Genomic DNA, 22365 nt, shown 5'->3' with positions numbered 1-22365 from the left:
GTACTTCTCCCTGCCATTAAATGGCAGTTTTGGTAGTGTCATCTTTGAAGTAGATGCGTCTTTTCCTGCCATCAGGAGTGGGAGGTGGTGGTGTGTAGTTCCAGAGAGGGGACTATAAGATGAAGAACCTGGCCACTTTATGCTGCTGCTCCAGGGATGAAGGGCAGGGTAGCTTCCTATGTCCTTCCCTGAGTTAATTTCAGTTGTGTTACCAGTCACACTTCAAATGCAGTGTCTCTTCTTCTTGTCCACAACATACAGAAGCCATCACCTGCCAATAGAACGCAGGAACAGAGCGAATGATAGTAGATGCTGCTTGTGTAAATGCCTTACAACTCTCCCAAAATGTCTCTGGGAGGGTGGTGGGGGATGAGGTCTTCATTGGGTAAATCCCACAGCTGTCAGGGAACCTCTGCTACTTTCTCCCCTCTCAATCACTTGGTCCCTGTTTCTTCTTTCTGGATGTGCGTCTCAGGGATGTGCATATGAGCCCATGCCTCTTGGAATTTGGCATTTGAAATATCAAGAACATGGTTTCTGTACCTGAAACCCTTCTGTCTGACACTCCCTGGTCCTCTCTGTCCTGCCTTGCTCCCCATGGCCTTAGGAACATCTCTCCACTGTTGCCCTACGCCACCCTCTCCATCTCTGCCAGTAATCAAGGTGAAGTGTGTACAGTGATTCTGCAGAGAAAGAAGCTGAAGTGATGCAAGTGCACCTGTGGCATTTACACGCAGAGGTATCTTGGTTTTCTGCCACATCTGCTCTAAAGCTTGCAGAACATCTGATGCATAGTGCTTTTTCTTTCTCATCTAGAAAGCAGAACAAACAGCAGTATAAATCTGATTATGGTAATTCTGTAATGTTTACTTTGAACTAAATGCTAAGTATTGTCCTCAAAGAACCAAAAAAACACCCACCTTCTAACAAAAATAACCAAATGTAATCTTCCTGGGTGCGGAAGAGGAAAGGGGAGGAGGAAAAGCAGTGACAGGGGAGTGTTCTGATCTATTTTCATCTCCACTGCTCGGCTGGAGGTGTGAAATGCTGCTTTGAGTTCCACAAACATAAGGGATTATGTTTACAAAGGTAAATGCCTTCTACCTGTTCAGGAAACTGGCTACTGGTGGGCATCGGGAGTTGGGCAAGTTTCTCTTCGTTGCAAACAAGTAATAGGAGAAAGGTGTGTCTGGAAGAGGAATGGAGAAACAGATTCATTTCATCTAGTCTTGGTAAAATAGTGCCCCCTTTTTCTCTCCTTAGGGAATGGAGGGATGAGGTTGCTGAATAGAAAATCATTGATGTCCAATATGGCTGGATTAGAAAAGGCAGCTTTTCTACTTTGCACATAAATAGGTAACAGGAAGGTACAGCTAAAGTCCTCTTGCCTGAAACACTGTCCCCCAGAAGCAGACATTGTAATAATAAAATAGTGGCTGTGTATATTGATGCTATTTGCAAGTTACCTGTAAGTGTTTATTTTTTTTCTTATACTTGAAATGGCTTCCTTTACTAAACTCTTACCTAGTTCTGGTTTCTCCCCTCTTTCTATAGTGTGCAGTAAGGAAAATTACAGGACAAATGGGGAGAATGTAGAGGAGATGACGCAATGTCTTGCATATCCAGGTTTCATCTTAATTTCCATCCCATGTTCTCAGAAATGTTTGAACTTCCGAAGGGTTTTCCATGGACACAGAAACTCAGCACTTTAGAAGGTGCTCTTGTAAGGCTGGCTGCCCCCTTTTCCTCCTTTTCTATATTTTTATTTTACTTTTAGTATAGTGGTACTTAAGATCACTGGTTCACTTAAAAAGAAAAAAAAAACAATAAAATGTTTAAACTCTACTAATGTACAAATAAGCTGAAATGTTGCATTTTATGTGTATTTTTGCCATAGCAGGTACTGTATTTCTCATGCTGGATTTAGAAAAAAAAAAGGAAAAAAAAAGAAAAAAAACAAACAAAAGGGTGACGTTTTATTGGAGTGTGACAAGTTAAGAGTAATAAAGAATTAAGTCGTCGTCATTTCATTGAAACTGAGAGATGGTGTAATACTTATATATAAGTTTTCTGAAGGTTTTTTTTGGGCTTTTAAACAGCTTTTTTGGTTTTTTGTTTTCTTTGTTTTGGTTTTTTTTGGTTTGTTTTTTTTTTGTTTGTTTGTTTTTTTGAAAGATATGATTGTATTATGTGCAACTCAGTTGCTTACATTATAACTACAAACTATTTTTGGGTTCCTGGAAAAAAAAGAAAAAAAATACTAATAAATGTGTTTGGCTGCTAAGCATTTAAAGCTCGTGTTTTGTGCACGTTTTGTGTCCCACGGCCGTGTCGGGGTCCCTGGGGCCGCCTTGGCCTCCGGGCGCGGGGGGGCGCCGGGCGCGCCGCGGGCTCGGGGCGGGGCGGACGCGCTGAGGGCGCGGGGCGGGGCCTCCGCCCGCCCTTATCCCGCGGGCCGCGCCGCTGCCGCTGCTCTGGCCTGCTGCCGCTGCCGCCGCTGCTGCCGCTGCTGCCATGGCGGCCCCCGGAGAGGCGCAGGACGTGATGGCGCGGTACCGCTCCCCGCTGGTGTCGCGCTACGCCAGCGCCGAGATGGCCTACAACTTCAGCGAGAGGAAGAAGTTCAGCACCTGGCGCCGCCTCTGGCTCTACCTCGCCCAGGCTGAGAAGGTAACGGCGGGACGGGCGCTGAGGGCAGAGCGGCCCGGGGCGGGGGGAGCGCAGTGCCGGGGCGTCTTCGCGTCCCCATTCCCTTTAGGGCTCTGGCGGATGAGGGCCCGGGAATCGGCTGTACCTTCCCGGAGCTATCCTCGGGAAACCGACCCGAGCAACTTTGCAGGCGCCCCTTTGGCGCGTTCCGGGGAGCTGAGGGGCTCTGCGAGGGGTGGGGGCTCTCCGAGTTCAGGGTTATCCAGCCCTCTGTACGCAATCCCTCCTGTCGCCCCTCAGCAAATCATTTCTTCTCGCCTCCTACCCTCCCCCTTGCACTTTTACCTGCACTGTAAAATTGGTTTTGTAAAAGCTCTGCTAAGCAAATTTTGGTGAGGGGTTGCCTTTGAGCAAACAGCGGTGTCCTTCCCCAGCGCTCAGCTGTTTGCTTTGCAGGAGGTGTGACGGGTGAGGTGCACTGTCCATTCAATCCGATGGCTGGCTGTCCGTGCCAGCCGGACCACCCCTGCATCTGTGGCCAGTTGTTGTCAGATAGCCCTTTTTTTCCCAGATAAGTTTACTTTTCGCCAAAGTGAGCAGTACATTTACTCCGCAAGTAGTTGTGATGTTTCTGGTAGGCTGAGTGCTGCAAACAAAACAAAAAAAAATCCCACAAAAGATTGAATACTGTGTATTATTAATTCAACTATTAGGAAGCAGCAACTGAGAGTATGTCCATATGATTGCAAGCTGTTGTGGATATGAAGGATGGATAGAGGATATGAAGTTGTCTTTTTTAACATGCACTTGAAGCTAAACTTTTTGACTTTGCCTCTGGTCCTAATTAGGGATGCATGTGCAGCTATTATTACATTTTAATTGAGACACAGTTTTTAAGTTGCACTGACTTGATTCCTTGTGACTCTTACCAGGTTTTTGACAGTGAAAAAGCTGTAATGTGTTCCCAAAACAAAAAAGAAAATAAAGGCACAAAACCACTCCAGTTTCTGACAGAATGGCTTTAGCTTTCAGACTCAATAGGAGCCTGTTTGTTCTGTGGAGAGTCCAATTTCTGTTTTCAAAGCCCTGGGATTGTTAGAAGCAGTTCAGTCTCTAGGTCTGGCTGTTCCTGAGCGCAAAGGCAGAAAAGCACCGTGCTGGAGAATGTCATTACAGTGCACAATGTCATTACCATGTTCCTTCTCCATGCAAGGATAGTGTCGCTACACAGCATTGTCAATAATATGTGCTGGACCAAATGTGATGTTTCAGAAGCTGAAGATGCATTTATACAGCTGTGCTAAATAGGAGTCACCTCCCAAAGTACTGCATGCCTGATTTTGTCACAGTTCAGATGCTTGAGTGAGAAAGCTGCGAATCTCATCTGGCATAGAAAGTGTCTGTGCTATGAATGCATGCTTGAGGAGCTTTGCATGTTCAAAGCATGACAATTTCAACATTGTTGTATCAATTCCATCAGGTAATCATCACTTTTACTTCTGTTCAAGAACAGAATATGTGAGTTGTCCAATAGAAGAAAGCTTGGAGGAGCCAGTCTGGGGCTTTTAGGTTTCCATTCCCAAGCCCTGAATTCCGGGCTACCCCATTTATTGGCCCTTGCTCTGCCTCCCATTGCCGCCCCAGACTTTTGTTCCCAGAAAGTAGATATAAGTCTTACAACTTCTTGAGCTCTCTTTTCATAGTGGGAAGAGGAGACTACTATTTTTATCTGGCTCCTCATTCCAGAACAGCTTGTAATCTAATGTCAGCTCTGGACTAAAAAGAAGGGAGAGCCAGCTACTTCCAGCACCTGTTACCTCCGTCAGTGGTCAGTAAGTTACACATACAAACAGTTTCTTTAGGCTCCTTGTAGAAGATGCATAGTATTTCTATGAAAAAGAATACCCACTGAAATACCAGGTAATTAATGAACTGTGGCAATTTACCGCAGCATGTGTCCTCACTTCCAAGATATTAATGTGCTGCTTCTTTTTGAAGATACATAGCTTATCTTTTCAGATACATTAAAAACCAAACAGTAACAAATGCACTCTGGGCAATTCTTTCTTTTGCCTTCTGATAAATCAGATCTAGGAAGGTCTAACCATAGGTTTTCCTAAAGTTGCAGGGAGTAGTAAGATAGAAGACGTGTAGCTTAGTGATAAAATTTTAGGTAAAGGGTAGGGCCGGGCAGATGGCTTCAATATTCACTCTACTTAATAAGTGAAATTTTCAAGTGGTCCACTTGGAGTATGTGAGATAAGAATGAAAGAATTATTTCAGTAGGAACTGAATTTGGCAGAAAGTCTATGCAATGTTTTGCTCCTTTCAGCAGGCAGGAGTTTGAAAGAGCAGGGTTAGCAAAGTGTGGGATTAGCAAGAAAAACTTATTTTTCCCAACTCACAGTATTTAAAGTTTGGGTTAAGAGCTGAGGTGTCTGAATTTATACCCATCCTGAAACACTAGTTTAATTTTTTGCATAAATTCCTTTGTGTTATGATTCTTCTGTTAACACTTTTTATCTTGAACTCTTGACTTAATTGTACTGGAAAGTCAAGTACAAATTTCTTGGAACTCTCCCTTTTCATAGAAGTAGCTTTGACATCCTGCAGCATCAAACTGACTTACGATATGTTTTGCATATATGAAATATAGATGTTTTCTCACTTTCTTTAATAACCCTCCATCTGTTTTTTCTGTCCAGTTTAGGTTTCATTGTTTTTCTGTCACATGTTCTTTATATGATGGACAGCCCAGTGTTCTCATTCTGTGTGCAGGAGCTGTGCCATGTCATCTGCCTGTTCTGCCCCATCCTTTAGGAAAAGTGGTGAACAGTCAGAGCTGTTAGAGTGGCACATCAGAATACTGGACAGTCTCAGAAGAATGACACCCTAAAAGCACAGTCCAGAAAGTTCCTCACTGACTTCACTGAGCTGTGGTGCTTTGGGAAAAACCTTGTGTTCTTCCTTATGTAGTTTTCCTACTTGGTTTTCTTAGGTACACGGGTTTGAAGGATGTTTGTTTTCTTCCTGAGGTACTGTCAGTACCAGCAAAAACTCATAGGGAAGAGACTCACGTGTTTGTGGACAGATGAGAACATCATTTGTCTTGGCACTACCCTAGCTTGCACGTGTTTTCTGTCAAGTTGTCCCTTTTGGGAGGTTATTTCTTTCCTCTCTGTGTGACTGTGTACTGTGGTCAGCTTTCCCCAAAAGATCACGGATGTCTGAGCATGGCATGAGATTTTAATCTTGGCACAAGAATCATTGCCTGCTGAGCTGCCTGTGCTTTTAGGCAGTTGCAGTCTGTACCAGTGCACCTCAAAGGCAGCAGTCTGGGGCCAGGTGCCTTTCCCCATTGAGCTGGACACTCACAGGTATGTATATGCTTGTGGCAGTGTAAGTTTGGGTACTAATTAACTGATGAGGTCCTTGAGAACCCATCTGTTTCACTTGCTGTCTTATTCAGTTTCAGGTTCCATATCTGCAAACCATTTTTCAGTCAGTTTGATTCTGAACAGAACCAGTTTTTTAAATTCTTTGAATCCTGGAAACCTCCTGGTTGATGATTTCTCATCACTCATGCACAGGACAATAGTATTTCAATTTGGAAAAGGCAGTAATACCAAGTTCACTGTGAGACTTTTAATTTCTCAGTATCGCAAAAAGACATTTTTCTCATCTTAGTGGATTGCACCAGTGTATAATCTGTGGTTGGATATCTTTGTTTTTAAGTCAGCTTGCTAAAAAGCTCTAGCAATTAGTTTTGAATATGAACTAGGAGCGTTCATCTCCTTCTTCTAGATCAAGTAACTGATTTCTCAAGGTTTCATATTCAGTCTGAGATGAGGTACTACAGGACTTTTGAAAAGGTACAAACATATAAAACATATACACCTTTCCATATGTTTTAAGCCCCCAGTTTATAGTTGTGTAGGTTTAATCACAGAATCACAGGCATTCTAGGCTGGAAGAGACCTGTAAAATCATCGAGTCTAACCCATGTTCTAACACCTCAACTAGATCATGGCACCAAGTGCCACATCCAGGTTTTTTTTAAACTGGTTTAGTTGTGGTCCAGAGAGTTTTTCCTGACACAAGCTATTAGTCACATCTTAGCTGGATTTTTCTTTAACCAAAAGGTAAACTTCATTAAACGAAGTTCAAACTATACTATTTTTATATCACTTTTCCCCATGTCCTTTAATTTTTGTAGTTTTCACAGGAATGTTACATGATTGAGGAAGGCACGAAGCCCAAGAGGAGCATCTGAGAATGAACACTGTCCTGTCCTATTGGAAAAGGCTGGAGAGCCCTAGAATGAAAGCATTTGCTGTTACAGCTCATTTATACCAAATTGTCACACTTCTGGGAGATGTCAGACGGGAGTCAATTATTTAAACAGCTTCTGACTCCATTTTTTGGTAAAGAGAAAATGCAATGAAAGTTCTTTTCCCCTTGCAGTCACTTGGGCTTTCAATCACGGATGAGCAGATCCAGGAGATGGAAGCAAACCTGGACAACATTGACTTCAAGATGGCAGCGGAGGAGGAGAAGAAGCTGCGTCATGATGTGATGGCCCACGTGCACACCTTTGCCCACTGCTGTCCAAAAGCTGCAGCCATCATCCACCTTGGAGCAACCTCCTGCTACGTAGGGGATAATACGGTAATAGTGCATTTCCAGTTCCCTGCCTGCAGAGCTGGGTTAAACAAAGCTACAGTTGTTTATTTTATAGCTCTGTATAAAATATTACGTGGATTTTTCAGTCATTTTTGTTCATTTTACTGTTGAAGTTAATTCAGTTCTTTAATGTGCTACTCTAGGAAAGCAAGCTCCACTTGCCTTCTTTCTTCTGATGTGAAGTAAAATCTATCTGGAAACTGTTCCCTAACCTCTGCTTGCATGTTAAATATTCAAGGAGATAAGAGGGGAGTTGCAAACACATGAAGAAACATGTGAACTGTGTGATTTATCAGTTACTCCCCTGTGACAAGAGTTCACTGACTTACAGAACAAGGTCCATGAGCTTTCAATTGCTACTTGGAACCCCTGCATAATTCAGGGGAAAACAAGCTTTTCAGTATTGAAGAGAATGGATGAGTGTGTTAAGTGAAAAAGGAAGTACTACTCTTCTACAGAACTGTAAAATACTTGTGAAGAACCTCATCTACAACAGAGAGCAAACTGAAGCCTTATATCTCAGTATATGTTGCTGTTCCACTGTTCAAGTCATTGCAATGTCACAGATGCTTTTGTTGCATGAGAAGCTGCTCTGTGATTATTTTTTCTTTGCTCCTTTGCAAACCTGTTTAGCTTTTGGGTAATACCACCTTCCTTGTGACACCTGTGCCCAGCTGTACCTCAGGTTCAAAAGAAGGAGTAAAGGACAACTGGTGCCTCATCAGCCCTCTTACTTTTCTGCTGTCTTTAGCCTACAGTGCCTGTATTTTCCACTTGGGACCATATGATTTAGTCTGTCATTCCAGGGGCAGTCCCAAGACCTCAAAATAATCATTCATAGGTACTTGGTGGAATCAGGTCATCCACCACTTATGACTTTCCATGGATAGTATAAAAGGAGCAATGGTGGATCCAGCATTTTTGTCATAAGCAAGTTCAGTGCAACCTCTATTACAAGAAGGAAAGCAAATCATTTAAGAGGAGACTTTTGAATCATCTGTGTCATCTCTGAGAGAAACAGTTATGTCTGGTCCTTTAAGCATGGCCCGAAGTTCCTTTCTTTGCTTCTTGCAGGATTTGATTGTCCTCCGTGATGGGTTTAACCTCCTGCTGCCCAAGGTGAGAAGGTGGTTCTGCAGTGTCTCAGAAATGGGGAGCACTCATGTCCTGTGCATAGCCTGTGTTTAACTTGGCCTTTCCTAAACCTTTGTGGGAAATAGGAGGAGTTGTCTGTCTGGGTTGTTGTCAAAAAAGTGAAGTTCCCTTTCTTTCCTTTCTCAAGTCTTTTCCCAGAGCTTTTTGGCTCACAGTGGGAATTATAAACAGCTCCTTGTTTATCTGTGCCCCAGGTACTACATAGCAATAGAACTGTATTGCTTTCAGGATTATCTTAGTCTTATCCTTAGCTGTATTCCTAGGAGTCTGTCAGCATTCAAGAAACTATATAAAAAAATTTTCTGAGGTCAAATATAGCAGAAGTGTAGTGCAGTGGTGTCTGTCTGACCTGATTGAGTTGGCATCCAATTTGCCCTGGGCTGTACATGTGCCAATTATAGCCCAAGCAGCTTTATTTCTGACCAGTTCTAGGAATAAAGAAAATACCCAAGGATGAGCCAACTGCAGGATTGGGTTGGGCATGAAGATTAGACTAGCTTGAGCTCAAGTCCAATGACTTGTGTTAGCTCTTGAGTTGTGTAGCAAGCAGAACTTGCATGCATGCCCTGAAAAACTGAAACGTGCCATATTCTACGGTTAGAGGGGGCTGTACAGTTGCCCCTCAAGGTCCCTCCCTGCACAGTGGTTTCCCTCCCCTTTTTCTCACAATGTTGTGCTTAAGTATGTGAACTTCTGTGTTGTTTGGGGTTTTTTCCTCTCTTATTCCACCTCTTTTCTATCCGTCCTGCTTCCACCAGCTCGCAAGGGTGATCAGCCGGCTGGCCGACTTTGCTGAGAAGTATGCTGACATGCCTACTTTGGGCTTCACTCACTACCAGTAAGTAGCCATCAGCCTTTGCTGTCTTTTTGTTGTCTGTGCTTTGATTAAATTGACCTGCTGCTGCTTTTTTGCCATCCTTTTTCCCATCTCTGACCAGTTGGTGGCTCTGAAAAGGTGTATGTTCCTTACTCCAGGCTTGGCCAGGAAATTGGACTGTTGCTTTGACTAGCTGTCAGCAATTGCTTCAACACGGCTACAAATAGAGGATGACTTCCAGGAAAACACAGATGTGCATGTTCTGGGCTGTTTCAAAAATGCGTGGCTGGGAATTGCACTAAGCCTGTCTTCCAGTCAGATTTTCTTGGTTTTTCTTTAAGTTATTTTCTGCTGCAGCCTAGAAAGTTTTGTTAAACAAGTAACATGTACTTGTTACTACAGATGCTGAGTCAAAGGATAATGAGATGTGAGTGCTTCTGTTTTTGGGGTAGTTTAATCTCCTGCTTCATGAAGACTGTTTTCAGAAGCATTAAACTATACCATGAGCTGAGCCTGGGTCTCCTACCCAGTGATATGGAGCAGCAAAGGCAGGGAAATTAAGCACAGGTCATGTCAGACTCAATGTCTGGCACTTAAACATTTCTCCCAAAGGAGAGTGAAAGCATCAGGTCTCTGATTTATCATCTTGCTGTACATGCAGTCTCGGTTCCATCAGCTCTAGTCCTACAGCCCTCTTCATCTACCTCTTTGGAGGACTATCTGTGTTAGTTTTATTTGGGCTTTTGGAAAGAGGACAGAGGAGCGTTCAGGAAGTGTATACAAGGTGAAATCATAATTGATGTCTCAGCCTTTTCTGTGTCTTTTGTCAGCAGGGCCTTTACTCCATTCACAATCACGTCCATGTTTTCCCTAGCCTTCCCTTTTCCTCTTTATGTACTTGCAGAGGCCTGTCTTGTTGCCTTTCACATCCCATACTAAATTCATCCAGGTGTGTTTTGGCTTTCCTTGCCTTGTCTCTGCAGTGTTGAATAGTTTCTTTGTATTCCTGCTGGAATTGCCTGTCCCTGCTCCCAGATCTTACAAGCCTCTTTTTTATGTCTGAGCTTAATCAAGAGCACATTGTTCATGTGTGTATGGTTTTTTGAAGTAGCGTAGAGGTTTTCTTTGGAGTTCATGTGGATTATTTGAAATATTTCACTTTCTGGAAAGTGATTTCCAGAAACACCCCTGTTTTTGCCTCAAAGCATTTTCAGGGGGACTAAAGTGTAGCTGAAGCTTGCACTTACTTATTCCAAGGTAGAAGTCTTACAAGAAGTGTTGGCTGACAGCATTGTTGAAGTGTGTTTGCCCAGAGGCTGAGGAACACATTTTTATAAATAAGAAGGAAAGCTTCCTGAGAGGAATCATTTGAAATCACAAAGTGAATGCAGTGTGCTGAGAAGTTCACACCAGTGCTGTAAGTCAGCCAGGGTGCCACCCCTGCCCTCGGTGAGCAGAATTGGGTGGGGGACTGATGCACCCCCAGTCTGCACAGCCCCTGCAGGCCGGCAGGGGGCGCCAGCCTGGCACTTGGGCACCGAATTGTGTTTTCTGGTACTGCAATTCCATCTAATTCCTGAAAGGAATGATTACATCTTCAGTACATCCTTCTGCCTAAGCCAAGTCCTGTTAATTTCTGCTCAAATGAGTCAATAGAGCTGGATCTGTAGGGAACTCTTAATGGCAGACTCAGCAGTGAAGTGTGGTGCTTAGGCAAATTCTCAGTGAGTCATGTTGTGTTCTTGATTGTTTTCAGACCTGCCCAGCTCACCACTGTGGGGAAACGCTGCTGCTTGTGGATTCAAGACTTGTGCATGGACCTGCAGAGCCTGGAGCGGGCTCGGGATGACCTGCGCTTCCGGGGGGTGAAGGGCACCACTGGCACTCAGGCCAGCTTCTTGCAGCTCTTTGAGGGAGACCACAGCAAAGTACGTCAGACAGCCCAGGGTGCACACATAGAGTCTTGGCAATTGTCTGCTCTGGAATGCTGCTTTCTTTGAGGGAACATTGAGATTCTCACATTAAATTTACAAAGTCACCCTGATCCCTCTGGGGCTCATTGGCAAGCCTCTGTGAAAGTAAGCAGCATTTGGGAAGGGATGTTTCACAGAAAGTAGAAGATTTTCTGACAGTAAACTGAGAAAACCAAAGACCATTTTTGCTCTTGCTGACCTTGCTGCGTTATGTTTTGAGCTCTGGTTTTTTTCACTTCACCCCAAGGTTGAAGAGCTGGACAGATTAGTGACGGAGAAGGCAGGATTCAAGCGGTATGTAACACGCATTCTTAGCAGTGTGTGACTCCTGCTGGTAGTGTTGGCCCAGATTTCCCTGGCTGCCAAACCAACATCTGTGCTGCTGTTCACTTATTCCCCCTTGCCATCTTCCATTCCCAGTTGCATTTTCCTGCATGAAACGTCACCTCTTAAATCAGCCACTTCTTCTTGTCTCCCTGTCAAAGCACAGCTGTCCCTTTTCCTCTGTTTACCTCTCTCCCACCTGCATGCTGCCCCAAGAAATTGACAGCCTGAATCCAAAGTTGTTCTCATCCGAGCAGAATGACAGCCCTCCACTTCAAGAGCCACGTCACTGCTTGCTCAAAGTCTTGCAGTACTCTTGTGTCTGCTTGGAACACTCCATTCCTGTGTTTATTTCTAGGGCTTACATGGTCACCGGGCAGACCTACAGTCGCAAGGTGGATATTGGAGTCCTGGCTGTGCTGGCCAGTCTGGGGGCTTCCATACACAAGGTGAGCACCCTGGTTCTGTACATTGGGAAGATGGAGAAATGTTTCAGATCTTGAAGAGAAGGTACTTTGGTGCAAGATGCTCTACTCAAAAATATTGGTGTTCCTTGTTCAGCTGTCTTCTTTGTGGTCATGAAAATTCACTGCTGGGTACATGCCTGATACTCAAATCTCAAAGATCTTAAAACCAGTGACAAATAAAGCAAGTTAACTGAGCAGATTCTAAAATGGGTTAACAACTCCCACACCAGATATTAGTCTAATCTATGCTAAATTGATCCAATTAGAGTAAATGTCTTTCCTAGTGGTGTATGAGTTCTTAAATTTCACCATTTCCTCCTAGTTAATTGCCTTTCTGATAATGGTGTTCTTCTCTCTGTCCTTGTGGATTCTTTTCATTGATTTATCTCTGTTCCCTCCTTCTTCCTCCTCTTGGGCTAAAGTGATCTGTGGTATTTTCTTCTGTTTTGGTTTTTTCCCAGTTCAGTAAGCACACATTATCTGTGTTTGCAAATCACTGTGCAAGTTTGTTATGCATTTTCAGTGTTCTCTTCTAATCTGTCTTCCATTCCCTGCAAACATTTGCCCTTGCTGGTGTCCTGTTCCCATCTAATCCAGTGGACATGCTGTTTTCTGTGTTGTCTTGACAAACATTTTTAGGCCAGGAAGTATGATTGCAGTATCAATTTTTTTGTCAAATTTTCCACTGCCCCCAGTTTACTTCTTGCCCATAGATGCAAAGATTCTCCAAGAGCACAAACACTAAGATACATTGGTGGGTGTCAGTTTGGTTCTGTTTTGTTAATTTCTCATGCTTGCTTTCCAGATTTGCACTGATATTCGTCTTTTGGCCAACCTGAAGGAGATAGAGGAGCCTTTTGAGAAAGACCAGATTGGTAAGGGATGAGAGAGTTTTCCTGGACTGGTGTGTGTGTCTTTTCATTTATGTTGGTGTGGCCTTTTAAACAAACTTAGAAATGTCACTGACAGAATTTGCTTTAAATTAACTGGAGTTGACATTGTTAGTATTTTCAATCCTTTTAAAAGAAAAAGAAAGGAGGGGAGGGGGAAGGAAAAAGAAAAAACACCTTACCTAAAGGTTTCTGGATATTAAGTAATTAAAATCAGATTTGTATTTGTGCACTCCCTGTGTTTGTGGGGAGAGCAGGAGTAGCCGTGTGTGTTCCATTGCCTAGAGAGGCAGACCTGGATTTGAGGATGATTTTAATACCCATTCACTAGAGCAACAAGCAGCACTGTAAGCATCTGAATTTGAAGGACAGTATTACTGAGCAGATGGAGCTCCAACACTGCTAAGATTGCCCTGGGTAGCCTAGAGAGATGGTGCTAAATGCTACATTAAAAAGTAAACTATTTGTCCCTTTTATGTAGTAGTACTTCTGTTTTGTATAACGGCAAAAATGTCATCTCACTTTTTCTTTGCCCACATTTAGATGTTTCTGATCTGAAGGGGGAAATGGTGGTGTCAATTTTGTTATTATAGAAAATTGTTTTATTTTGAGGCTTTAGTCAAAACTGTGATGTTGCCCTGATTTTTGAAGATTTTAAGCATTCTGATGTTTACATTCTTGTAACAAATTTTCTCACACACTTTCTGTAAATAAGTTACTGTTTTGCATTCTTTTATGGAGGAAGAGAAATTTGATAGACTGTTAGTTTGTCCAGCGTCATTGGAGAGGTGGCACTTTCACCTTCCAGTCCACTGTCACTTTTAGAAAACTATAAATGTTAGAGTCAGAAAATAAACTTCCCCTTTTCTTCACCTTGAGAGCAGCGGTGCGTGCGCTCGTGTTGTTTCATGTCCTATAGTGACACTACAATTCCTGCCACATTTTCCTTTCCTGGGGGAGGATCTGTATCTCTTCTCCTCTAATGCAGCACTCCTCCTGTTGCCCTGTTTGCATCCCTGTTCCTGCTTTGCCAGGCTCGAGTGCAATGCCCTACAAGAGGAACCCGATGCGCTCGGAGCGCTGCTGCAGCCTGGCGCGGCACCTGATGACGCTGGTGATGGATCCCCTGCAAACGGCCGCCGTGCAGTGGTTCGAGAGAACGCTGGATGACAGTGCCAACAGGTCTGCTCACATGCTGCAGAGAGCTCCTCTGGCCTCTGCAGAAAATACTGCCTTGAAACTAAACCCACAACGTACCACCTGGACAAAAAGCAGTCTCAATAGAGACTACAAACTGGTTTCCTCTGTACCATCAGATAAAAACTGTTAGGTTATTTTTAATGTCAAGATCTTCTGTAAAGTAAACCAGCAGTGAAAGGGGGGGATACAGAAGCCAGGGTAATAAATTGCTTTCATAGTCTTCCTGTTTCAAAAGCACAGTATTACAGTACTCACATTTGTCAAATTCTCCTCCTTATTTTGGATGCAGTTTTTTGACCCTGCTTTTTTTTTTTTTTTTCCACTTTTTGGAGAATAGTGAAATAACTTAACCCTCCAAATAATCTAAAAAAAGCATATTTTAATTTTGAAAAATATTCTTTACAAGGAGTAGTCAGATCCTGGAGAAAGAGCACAGTTACTCTACTCTTTAAAAAGTTTCATGAAAATATGTGCAGGTCTTTAGGATATTGCTCAGCAAATTTTGCTTTGTTTTATAATTCTTCATTACAACTATTTTGAGCTGAGCAGAAGTTATCTGCAATTATTATCAAGTAAATTACAGCAATTAAATCTTTTATTTGGTACTAAATCTGCATAAAGCTCATGCCTACCTTTGAAATATTTTAGTTTCAAAGTCATGTTCTGTTGCAGAATTTGATCTCTTAGAATCTTAGAAATCTCTAGACTTCTAAGGTATGGCACCTGTGAGACAATGAACAGCAGCAGTTTTGGCTTAATTAATGCTAGATTAGCATTAAGATTGCTGACAAGAATGTCATTTTTAAAATGTCTCCACAAACATAGTACCTGCATAACATTTTGTGAAAAAATAGAAGATTTTTTCCCAGGGGGACCTTACTCCACAGCTCCTAGTCTCATTAAAAAAAGAGCTGAATAGGCAGCAGAAAACAATGTAAATTTTAGAAATTGCATACTGGTTGATACGGTGTGTTTATTTCCCAATAGGCACCAAATGTTGAGAGATGAACTGGAATGTTTAAAATTTTATTTTCATCTCATCTAATAGAAAGACTAATCTGTCCACTTCACTAACCAAACAGAAAAATCTGTGCTCTTGTTAAAGCTATAGTATCTTGAAGGAGAACAAGCCAGAGAAAGTTCAATCAATCTACAATCCAGCAAAGTTGTTTTAAGGCACTGTGGTAGAATTGGAGGGCTTAGATGTAGCACAAGGTTCAAGAACTAGGAAATTTTAAAAGATGACAGTTTAGGATGGGCCAGACCCTGCTGTCACAGATGATGCTATGTTTGCTGCATTGTGATGCAGAGCATTTTGCCTGATACAGCTCAGGCCCCACTACTCCTCTTGTTTCCCTCCTTTGCTTTTTGTCAGGAGCCTCCTTTTTGACCAGGAGCTGGTTTCTTGGAGGAATCCCTCACCAAATGCATGGATTCCCTTGGAAATTCCCCACTGAGCACAGCCAGGCACAGCATGAGCATGCAGCAGGAGGGTAGGATCAGTAGTAGACACTTCAACAAAGAGCACATAGGGAAAGATCCTGTAGATTTCTGCCCTGTTTCCTATCTGTGTAAGCACTGAATTACCTTGGAGCTTTCTATGTCTGCCTTCACCCTTTTCCCTCTCCCTCTCTACTGTCCAAAAGGAAAAAAAAAAAAAAGAGAATAGCTCCAGTGTTAGGCCCCAGTGATGCTGTTTAGAGCATTATTTACAGAAGCTGAAGGATCTGAGGTGGCTGGAATGTGGCCTTGTTGCTGACCAGGGTTCTGGGTGTGTGTGTCCCGTAGGCGCGTGTGTCTGGCTCAGGCTTTCCTCACAGCTGACATCATTCTGAGCACACTGCAGAACATCTCCGAGGGACTTGTGGTGTATCCAAAGGTAAAGCAGGAGATAATGGACCTCCTTGGTAAGGCCACAACTATGCCAAAGTGTGCAAAAATGCTCCCACTCCAAGAATTACATGTTTATGTTAGTTCAAGTGGTTTCTGAATTTTGCTCTATTCTTGCCATATTCTCACTGTTGTAGGACATACATTAGGGGCCTCTTGTGAGGCCAGTAACAGAGTAAATACAAAACTTGTTACAAAGGGTATTTTTCCCTGAATTACAGAACAGATCTGTAGAACTTAGCAGTGAAAGATACTGTCTAGACAGATCTCATCCAGTCCTGGAACTTAGTACAGGTTAAAAAAAACTATCGGACATCTTTTCCAAACTAATGTCTCATACAAGATATGGCTTCTAAGTATTATCAACTTCAATATCTGGATTTCCAGAGCTAAGTTCAAAATGACAATGTGTCTTTGCATCACGGGGACAAGTTTTTTATCAGGGCTTGTTACAATAGGACACGGGGCAATGATTTTAAACTGACAGAGGGACAAATCAGATGATATAGGAAAGAAATTTTATTACAAAGAAGGTGGTGAGACACTAGAATAGTGTTGCCCAGAGAGGTGGTGGATGCCCCATCACTGGAAACATTCAGCATAAGGTTGGACAGGGCTCTGAGCAACCTGATCTAATTGAAGATGTCACTGCTCATTGCAGGTGGTTGAACTAGATGGCCTTAAAGGTCCCTTCCAACCCAAACTTTCCTGTGATTCTGTCACCATTGCCCAGTCCCAGAGATTCAAGGGGAGAGGAGAAAATCCTCACTGAAAAGTTTTCAGTCGTCTATAGACTTTCTATAATGCTGTTTCTTTTTTCCTGTTTTTTTTGTGTGTGTGTGTTTAAGGTGATTGAGAGAAGGATCCGGCAGGAGCTGCCATTCATGGCCACAGAGAATATAATCATGGCAATGGTGAAGGCTGGGGGCAATCGTCAGGTACAAATGAAGTGTCCAAATTACCTTTGTTTGCAGCCTGGTGTTTGTCTTCTGAGAAACAAATGTATCTGGGCTCCTGTCCTGTCTCACCTTTCTCTGCTCTTCACCTGCTCCCACAGAGTTATTAGTGTTTCACTGGTGCTGCAAAGCCAGGCTCTGCTCTCTGGGGGGAGAACACTTGTGAGATCCCTGTTTTCTGTTAGGAACACTGTGTGTTTGGGCTAATCTGGCTGGCTGTGCTGGAGAGGAGGGAGACCTATTTTTATGTTTGATACTAGTAGGCGTTTTCCTTTTTTAAGTGTTTGAAGGAACTTGGAACACAGGCCAGGCTTCTTTAAATGGAACATGTTGGCAGTTGGCTACCTTGTAAATTAAAAGAGGATGAATCAGTACTGTTAACAAAAAAAAGCAAGTAAGACCATTCTGAATCACTCATTCATGTGTCATTCTTCCCTAACTCAGTACAGTATATTTACCACTTTGTTTATAGTCCTTCATTCAGCTTCCTGTGTTCAAGCAAACTGTAATTAAATATTTTCCTTAGTAAATTAACCCAGACACAATTAGATTATATTTTCTTATCATTTAATTTCACAGTTCAGGTCAAAATTGATAATCAAATTTCCATCTTAATGAAACACCTTATTTTCATTTACCTTTTAGATAATAATTTTTCCTTCTATGATTCTTTCCACATCAAGGATAGAAGTGAAACTTGCAAGAATAATGGAAGGGTTTGATAGAAGCTTTGAGCAGAATCTATGTGGTTTCAGTTTTCTGAAACAGTTGAGGCAAATCGCCCATTACATTAGTCAGGAAACGTCATTTTTTCCTTTTTTTCCCCCCGTGTTTCTGATGTCAGTGGGGCAGTGAGTAAGCTTCCTGACTGTGCATTATTATTAAATGCATTAAGGGTCACATCATATGAATCACATTATCTGATTCATTTGTGTCTCTTGTTGACCTGCCTTCTTTCTGGTTTAATTACATACTCATGGGGCTTAGTACCTTTGTAGAAGGTGTTCATATTCACATCCATGTGTTCTGGTTTTGTGTGCTGGGAACTATGGACCAGCACATTTTCTAGGCTTCCCACCTCATAGCACTGAAACTCACTTCCTCTCCCCACTACTAAACAGATCCCTTCCCTAAATATCCAAAAGATAGATGTGTTCACCTGAGGCAGGTCAGTGGTGAAGCAAAATGACATTTGGATAGAGAAAGCAGGATTATTTTTGTCCTAATTGTAGATCAAGGATAATACATTTAAGGAGAAGATTCCTGCATAGCTGTAAATGCAGTCACATGGCTGTATTTTAGGACCAGCATGGCCATATCTGATTTTGCAGGTGGTACCTGACTACAGTTGGCTTCCCTTGTTCTTACCAGTTGATTCCAAAGGAATGGGTTTTTTTTCCTCAGTCTATCCTTATGTAGGCCGTGATTTGCAAAGTCTCACTGCTTGTTAAGTTGGACAGATTCTTTTCTTTTCCCTTTTCAAAATCTGTAGAGGTTTTACATTATTTACATTGGAAAAAAAAAACAAAACCAAACCCTAGAATGACTCCTAAGAGTACTTGGGAAATTTGAAGAAGTATAAATTATTCCAGTGTCATTAGTTTATATTATAGTTCAGCAGGGAATGTATGTGATATTTGGACTGTTTTAGCCTCAAAGGGCAGATGTGAAAGGATGAAGAAAATCTTGTTTTAATGCAGTGGCATGTGAAGCACTGCAGTCAAAACTGCATCTTCTTTTTGCACTGTCCAGGGCAATACACTGCAATATTTTTTCCTCCCACCCGAGTTGGTGAGATGAACAGGTGCTGTCAATAGCAATGAAATGACTTTTTTTCCATCTTCCTCTCCCTGTACCTACAGGATTGCCATGAGAAAATTCGTGTTCTCTCTCAGCAAGCAGCAACTGTTGTGAAACAGGAAGGGGGTGATAATGACTTCATTGCCCGTGTCCGTGCTGATCCCTACTTCAGCCCTATCCATAGACAACTTGAAAGCCTGTTGGATCCCTCCTCCTTCACTGGACGTGCTCCTCAACAGGTGAAGTAGTGGAAAGAGGCTGTGGGCTGTAATGCAATGTGTAGTTTAATCCTGCCTCCTTTTGTATATAATATGCACACTGTTTGCTACAGAGTGTACATATTATATAACTCTAACCATACTGCTAAGGCAGACACATTTTTCTCCTTTGATTTCCTTGGCTTTCTTGTCTTTCTTCCCTGTGGCTTCACACTTTTGACCCTGGACGTACCAGACTGTTGGGTGTCTTTGTGAAAGAGAGATCCCAGTGAGACAAGCAGGTCCAAATGAGGAGGAGGAGGCAAGTCCTTTTCCTCATTTTATTTTTCTCATCTTGAACAGGTGGCCAAGTTCCTGAAGGAGGAGGTCAGACCGGCGCTGATTCCATACCAAAGCATGATGGATGGGAAAGTGGAACTGGCACTTTAGGTATAGTCTGCAAATGTGTGTGGGTACAGGAAGACAATAAAAGCCTTATTGACCCAGGTCTATTTACTGTGTCATGTTATTTTGGTTCTCTACAGTACATGTAGCCCCCAGAGCTTACAGCCACGTTGATTCCAGATGGGCTTTTCATTCTTTGTTTGATGGAGGTCTTTGACTATTGATGGAGGTCAAGCCTCCATCTATAGTGTGCTGAGTTACTGAGAAACACTCAGCTGTGACAAGGTAACTTTATCACATCAACCTTCCTTGGCCCCTCACAGAGCACTGCCAGCTGTTAAAGAGCAGTGCCTGGTGCTGCCTGACATTCATGTAGGACTGACTTGTTGAAGAGCAGAGGTAAGGGGAACTGAGCCCACTCCCATTTTCATCTTTCTTTCCATGCCCTGACACTTTCTCCACAGGTGTCCCAAAACTTGAGAAGTTTGTCCTGGCTTTCAGAGTACTGTGACTTGGGGAGCAAAGAGGCCAAAACATTAGAAATAATGAAAGAGGGAGGCCATGGAACTTCGTGGCTCATCAAACTGGTGCTCCTTCAGTGTTCCATTCTTAGTTTAATACTGTAGCTGTGGCTCTGTAGCTTCTGAAAATCATTTACAGGTGTTGGTAAGAAGCCAGTCATTGTGTTCTGGCTGTGATTGTGTTCCTTGGCTGTAGGTGCTTGATAATGAGTGCCAAGTGGACTCTGGCATGTGAAAGTTGTTCTCTACTACAAGTTTTGTCTCATAGGGAAAGAAAAAAGATACTGGAATTCATTGAATGTCAGAGAAATTTAAGAGCTTCAGTCTTATTTCTGACATGAATGATCTGTTTTGTAATGTCTGTGCTTTACTGGACATTTAGTAGTGGATCAAATTCTTTTCCCTTTGACTTAATCTGGAATAATTCCCTTACCTCTTCTTCCAGTGTTATTACATCACAGAGCTTTTCTTCTGCTTCAGTGCAGCAGAAAAGCTCTCTCTCTCTGGCCTCTTATTTATTCAGACCCTCAGAGGTGACTTGATAAGGATTACTTGATGATTTTTGAAGTGTGGTTGCTAAAGAGAATTTTGAAAAGCAGAACTAACTGAAAGAGGCTACCTGCAGTCCTTCAGGTCATCATTGTTGAAAGAGGTTTTTAAAATACTGTATGTTTTAGTCAGGCTGTAGAGCAGTGGGAAGCTTCAGGCTGTGATCTTCCATCGTGACTGCTCTGGCTTTACCTTGCCCCTAGAACATGGCATTCAGAATGTCTCAAACATTTGTGAGTTTGATGGTGTTTAAAACATTTTGCTTGCTTGTGCTATTAACATTTAATTAGCCATCTGTTCGAAAAGGATAACTCTAACTGAACCCTCGTCATTTTCAGGCTATTACTCAAATCGATAGCCAAGAAAGAAAACAGACAGATGCGTAAGTCCTCCTTTTTTGGTCCTCTTTCCTACTTAAAAAAACCTACCAACCCTGTGTGGAGAGGAGGAACAGTATCTTTTCTCATCATTGGAAATAATATTTGTCAGGTAGAGGCTGCCAGCTGTGAGGTATTGGATTTGTTTTCCTGGAAATTCTAAAATGAGTAACAGTGGTACAGAGGAAAAGTCATCCTCCTAGAAAACTGGCATGAGAAATCCTTTAGGAGACTTCCACTCCTCGGTTTAGGACCTGACTTTCTACTTTACTGCAGAGTTGGCAGTGGCAACAGGTGGAGATGTAATTCTCCCCTCTGCTTGGGTGTTGGGAGGAGGTCAGCAGGCACTGCTTCAGGAGCAGCTCTCAGCTTTTCTGCTTTTTATTCTCCCCCTGTACTCAGCACTGGTGAGGCCACACCTTGAGTCCTGTGTCCAGTTCTGAGCCCCTCAGTTCAGAAAGGACAGTGAGGTGCTGGAGCAAGTCCAGAGAGGGGCAGTGAAGCTGGTGAAGAGTCTGGAGCACAGATCTGATGAGGAGCAACTGCGGGAGCTGGTGTTGTTTATCCTGCAGAGAAGGATGTTTAGGGGAATTGGCACTCCCTACAACTACCTGGAAGTAGGGTGTAGCCAGGTGGGGATCAGCCTCTTCTCCCAGACAACCAGCAACAGGACAAGAGGCTGGACCGGGGCGATTCGGGGTGGGCATTAAGAGGAATTTCACAGAAAGGGTGATTAGACAGGGTGGTGGCGTCGCCATCCCTGGAGGTGTTGAAGGCAAGACTGGACGTGGCACTCAGTGCCATGGGCTGCTTGACATGGTGGTGTATGGTCAGAGCGCGGCCTCCATGATCTCAGAGAGCTTTTCCAACCTAATCGGTTCTGTGATTCCGTGACAGCGTCGTGAGGCCCGATCGCGCTTTGGGCCATTCGGTGCATGTCCCGGCAGCCCGTGCCCAGCGGGGCCATGCCGGCGCCTCTCCGCGCCCGCCGGGCCGCGCTTCCCTTCCCGGCCTACAGCCCCCGCCGTGCCGCGCGCCGCGCCCGCCCCCCGCGCATGCGCCCCGGCAGCGGCGTGTGGGGCCGCCGGGTCGGGGCCGGGCGCCCGCCCTGAGGGGACGGCGGCGGCGGCAGCAGGTGGGTGCCGGGGCAGGTGCGTGCCGGGGCGGCCGGGGACCGCCCTTCGTCCCCCGGGGCTCTCAGCCCCGCGCCGGGGGCGCTCCCCAGCAGCGGCTGCGCCACCTGTGCGGCGCCCCCCGCGCACGCCTCACCCCGGCACCCCCTGCCCTACTGGCCCCTCGGGCGGAGCGGGGGCCGAGGCTGCCGGGGCCGTGTGCGGGGTGGGGTGCGCGGCCGCGGCTCCGCTCGCCGGGCTGGGGCGGGGGAGCCGGGAGGGACCCCGGCCCGAGGAGGGCTCCGCGCACCGGCCGCGCTGACGCAGGGTCTGGCTCCGGGAGTGACTCACGCTGTGCTTCCCGTCTGCGCTGCCCGGGGCACGTTCTCCCTGCGCCCCG

At 44.0% G+C, this 22365-nt stretch overlaps 1 protein-coding gene across 1 annotated transcript; it reads left to right on the top strand.

Moving 5' to 3' along the window:
- Window positions 1-2502: 2502 nt before the first annotated feature.
- Window positions 2503-19509, top strand: ADSL (adenylosuccinate lyase). Its single transcript, XM_054273024.1, has 13 exons — window positions 2503-2670; window positions 7114-7317; window positions 8407-8451; window positions 9246-9325; window positions 11061-11232; window positions 11525-11571; window positions 11960-12050; window positions 12874-12943; window positions 13993-14140; window positions 15947-16037; window positions 16897-16986; window positions 18867-19043; window positions 19365-19509. Exons 1-13 carry the CDS (start codon window positions 2515-2517, stop codon window positions 19449-19451), a joined length of 1458 nt encoding a protein of 485 aa, XP_054128999.1. The 5' UTR covers window positions 2503-2514; the 3' UTR covers window positions 19452-19509.
- The last annotated feature ends 2856 nt before the right edge of the window (window positions 19510-22365 follow it).

This window comes from Melozone crissalis, unplaced genomic scaffold (assembly GCF_028551555.1).
Source record: "Melozone crissalis strain CALT ecotype California unplaced genomic scaffold, PUWL_Pcris_2 ptg000004l_1, whole genome shotgun sequence".
NCBI classification, from domain to species: Eukaryota; Metazoa; Chordata; class Aves; order Passeriformes; family Passerellidae; genus Melozone; species Melozone crissalis.
Note: the sequence above shows the minus strand (reverse complement) of the source record. Positions and strands in the feature narration are given on the sequence as shown.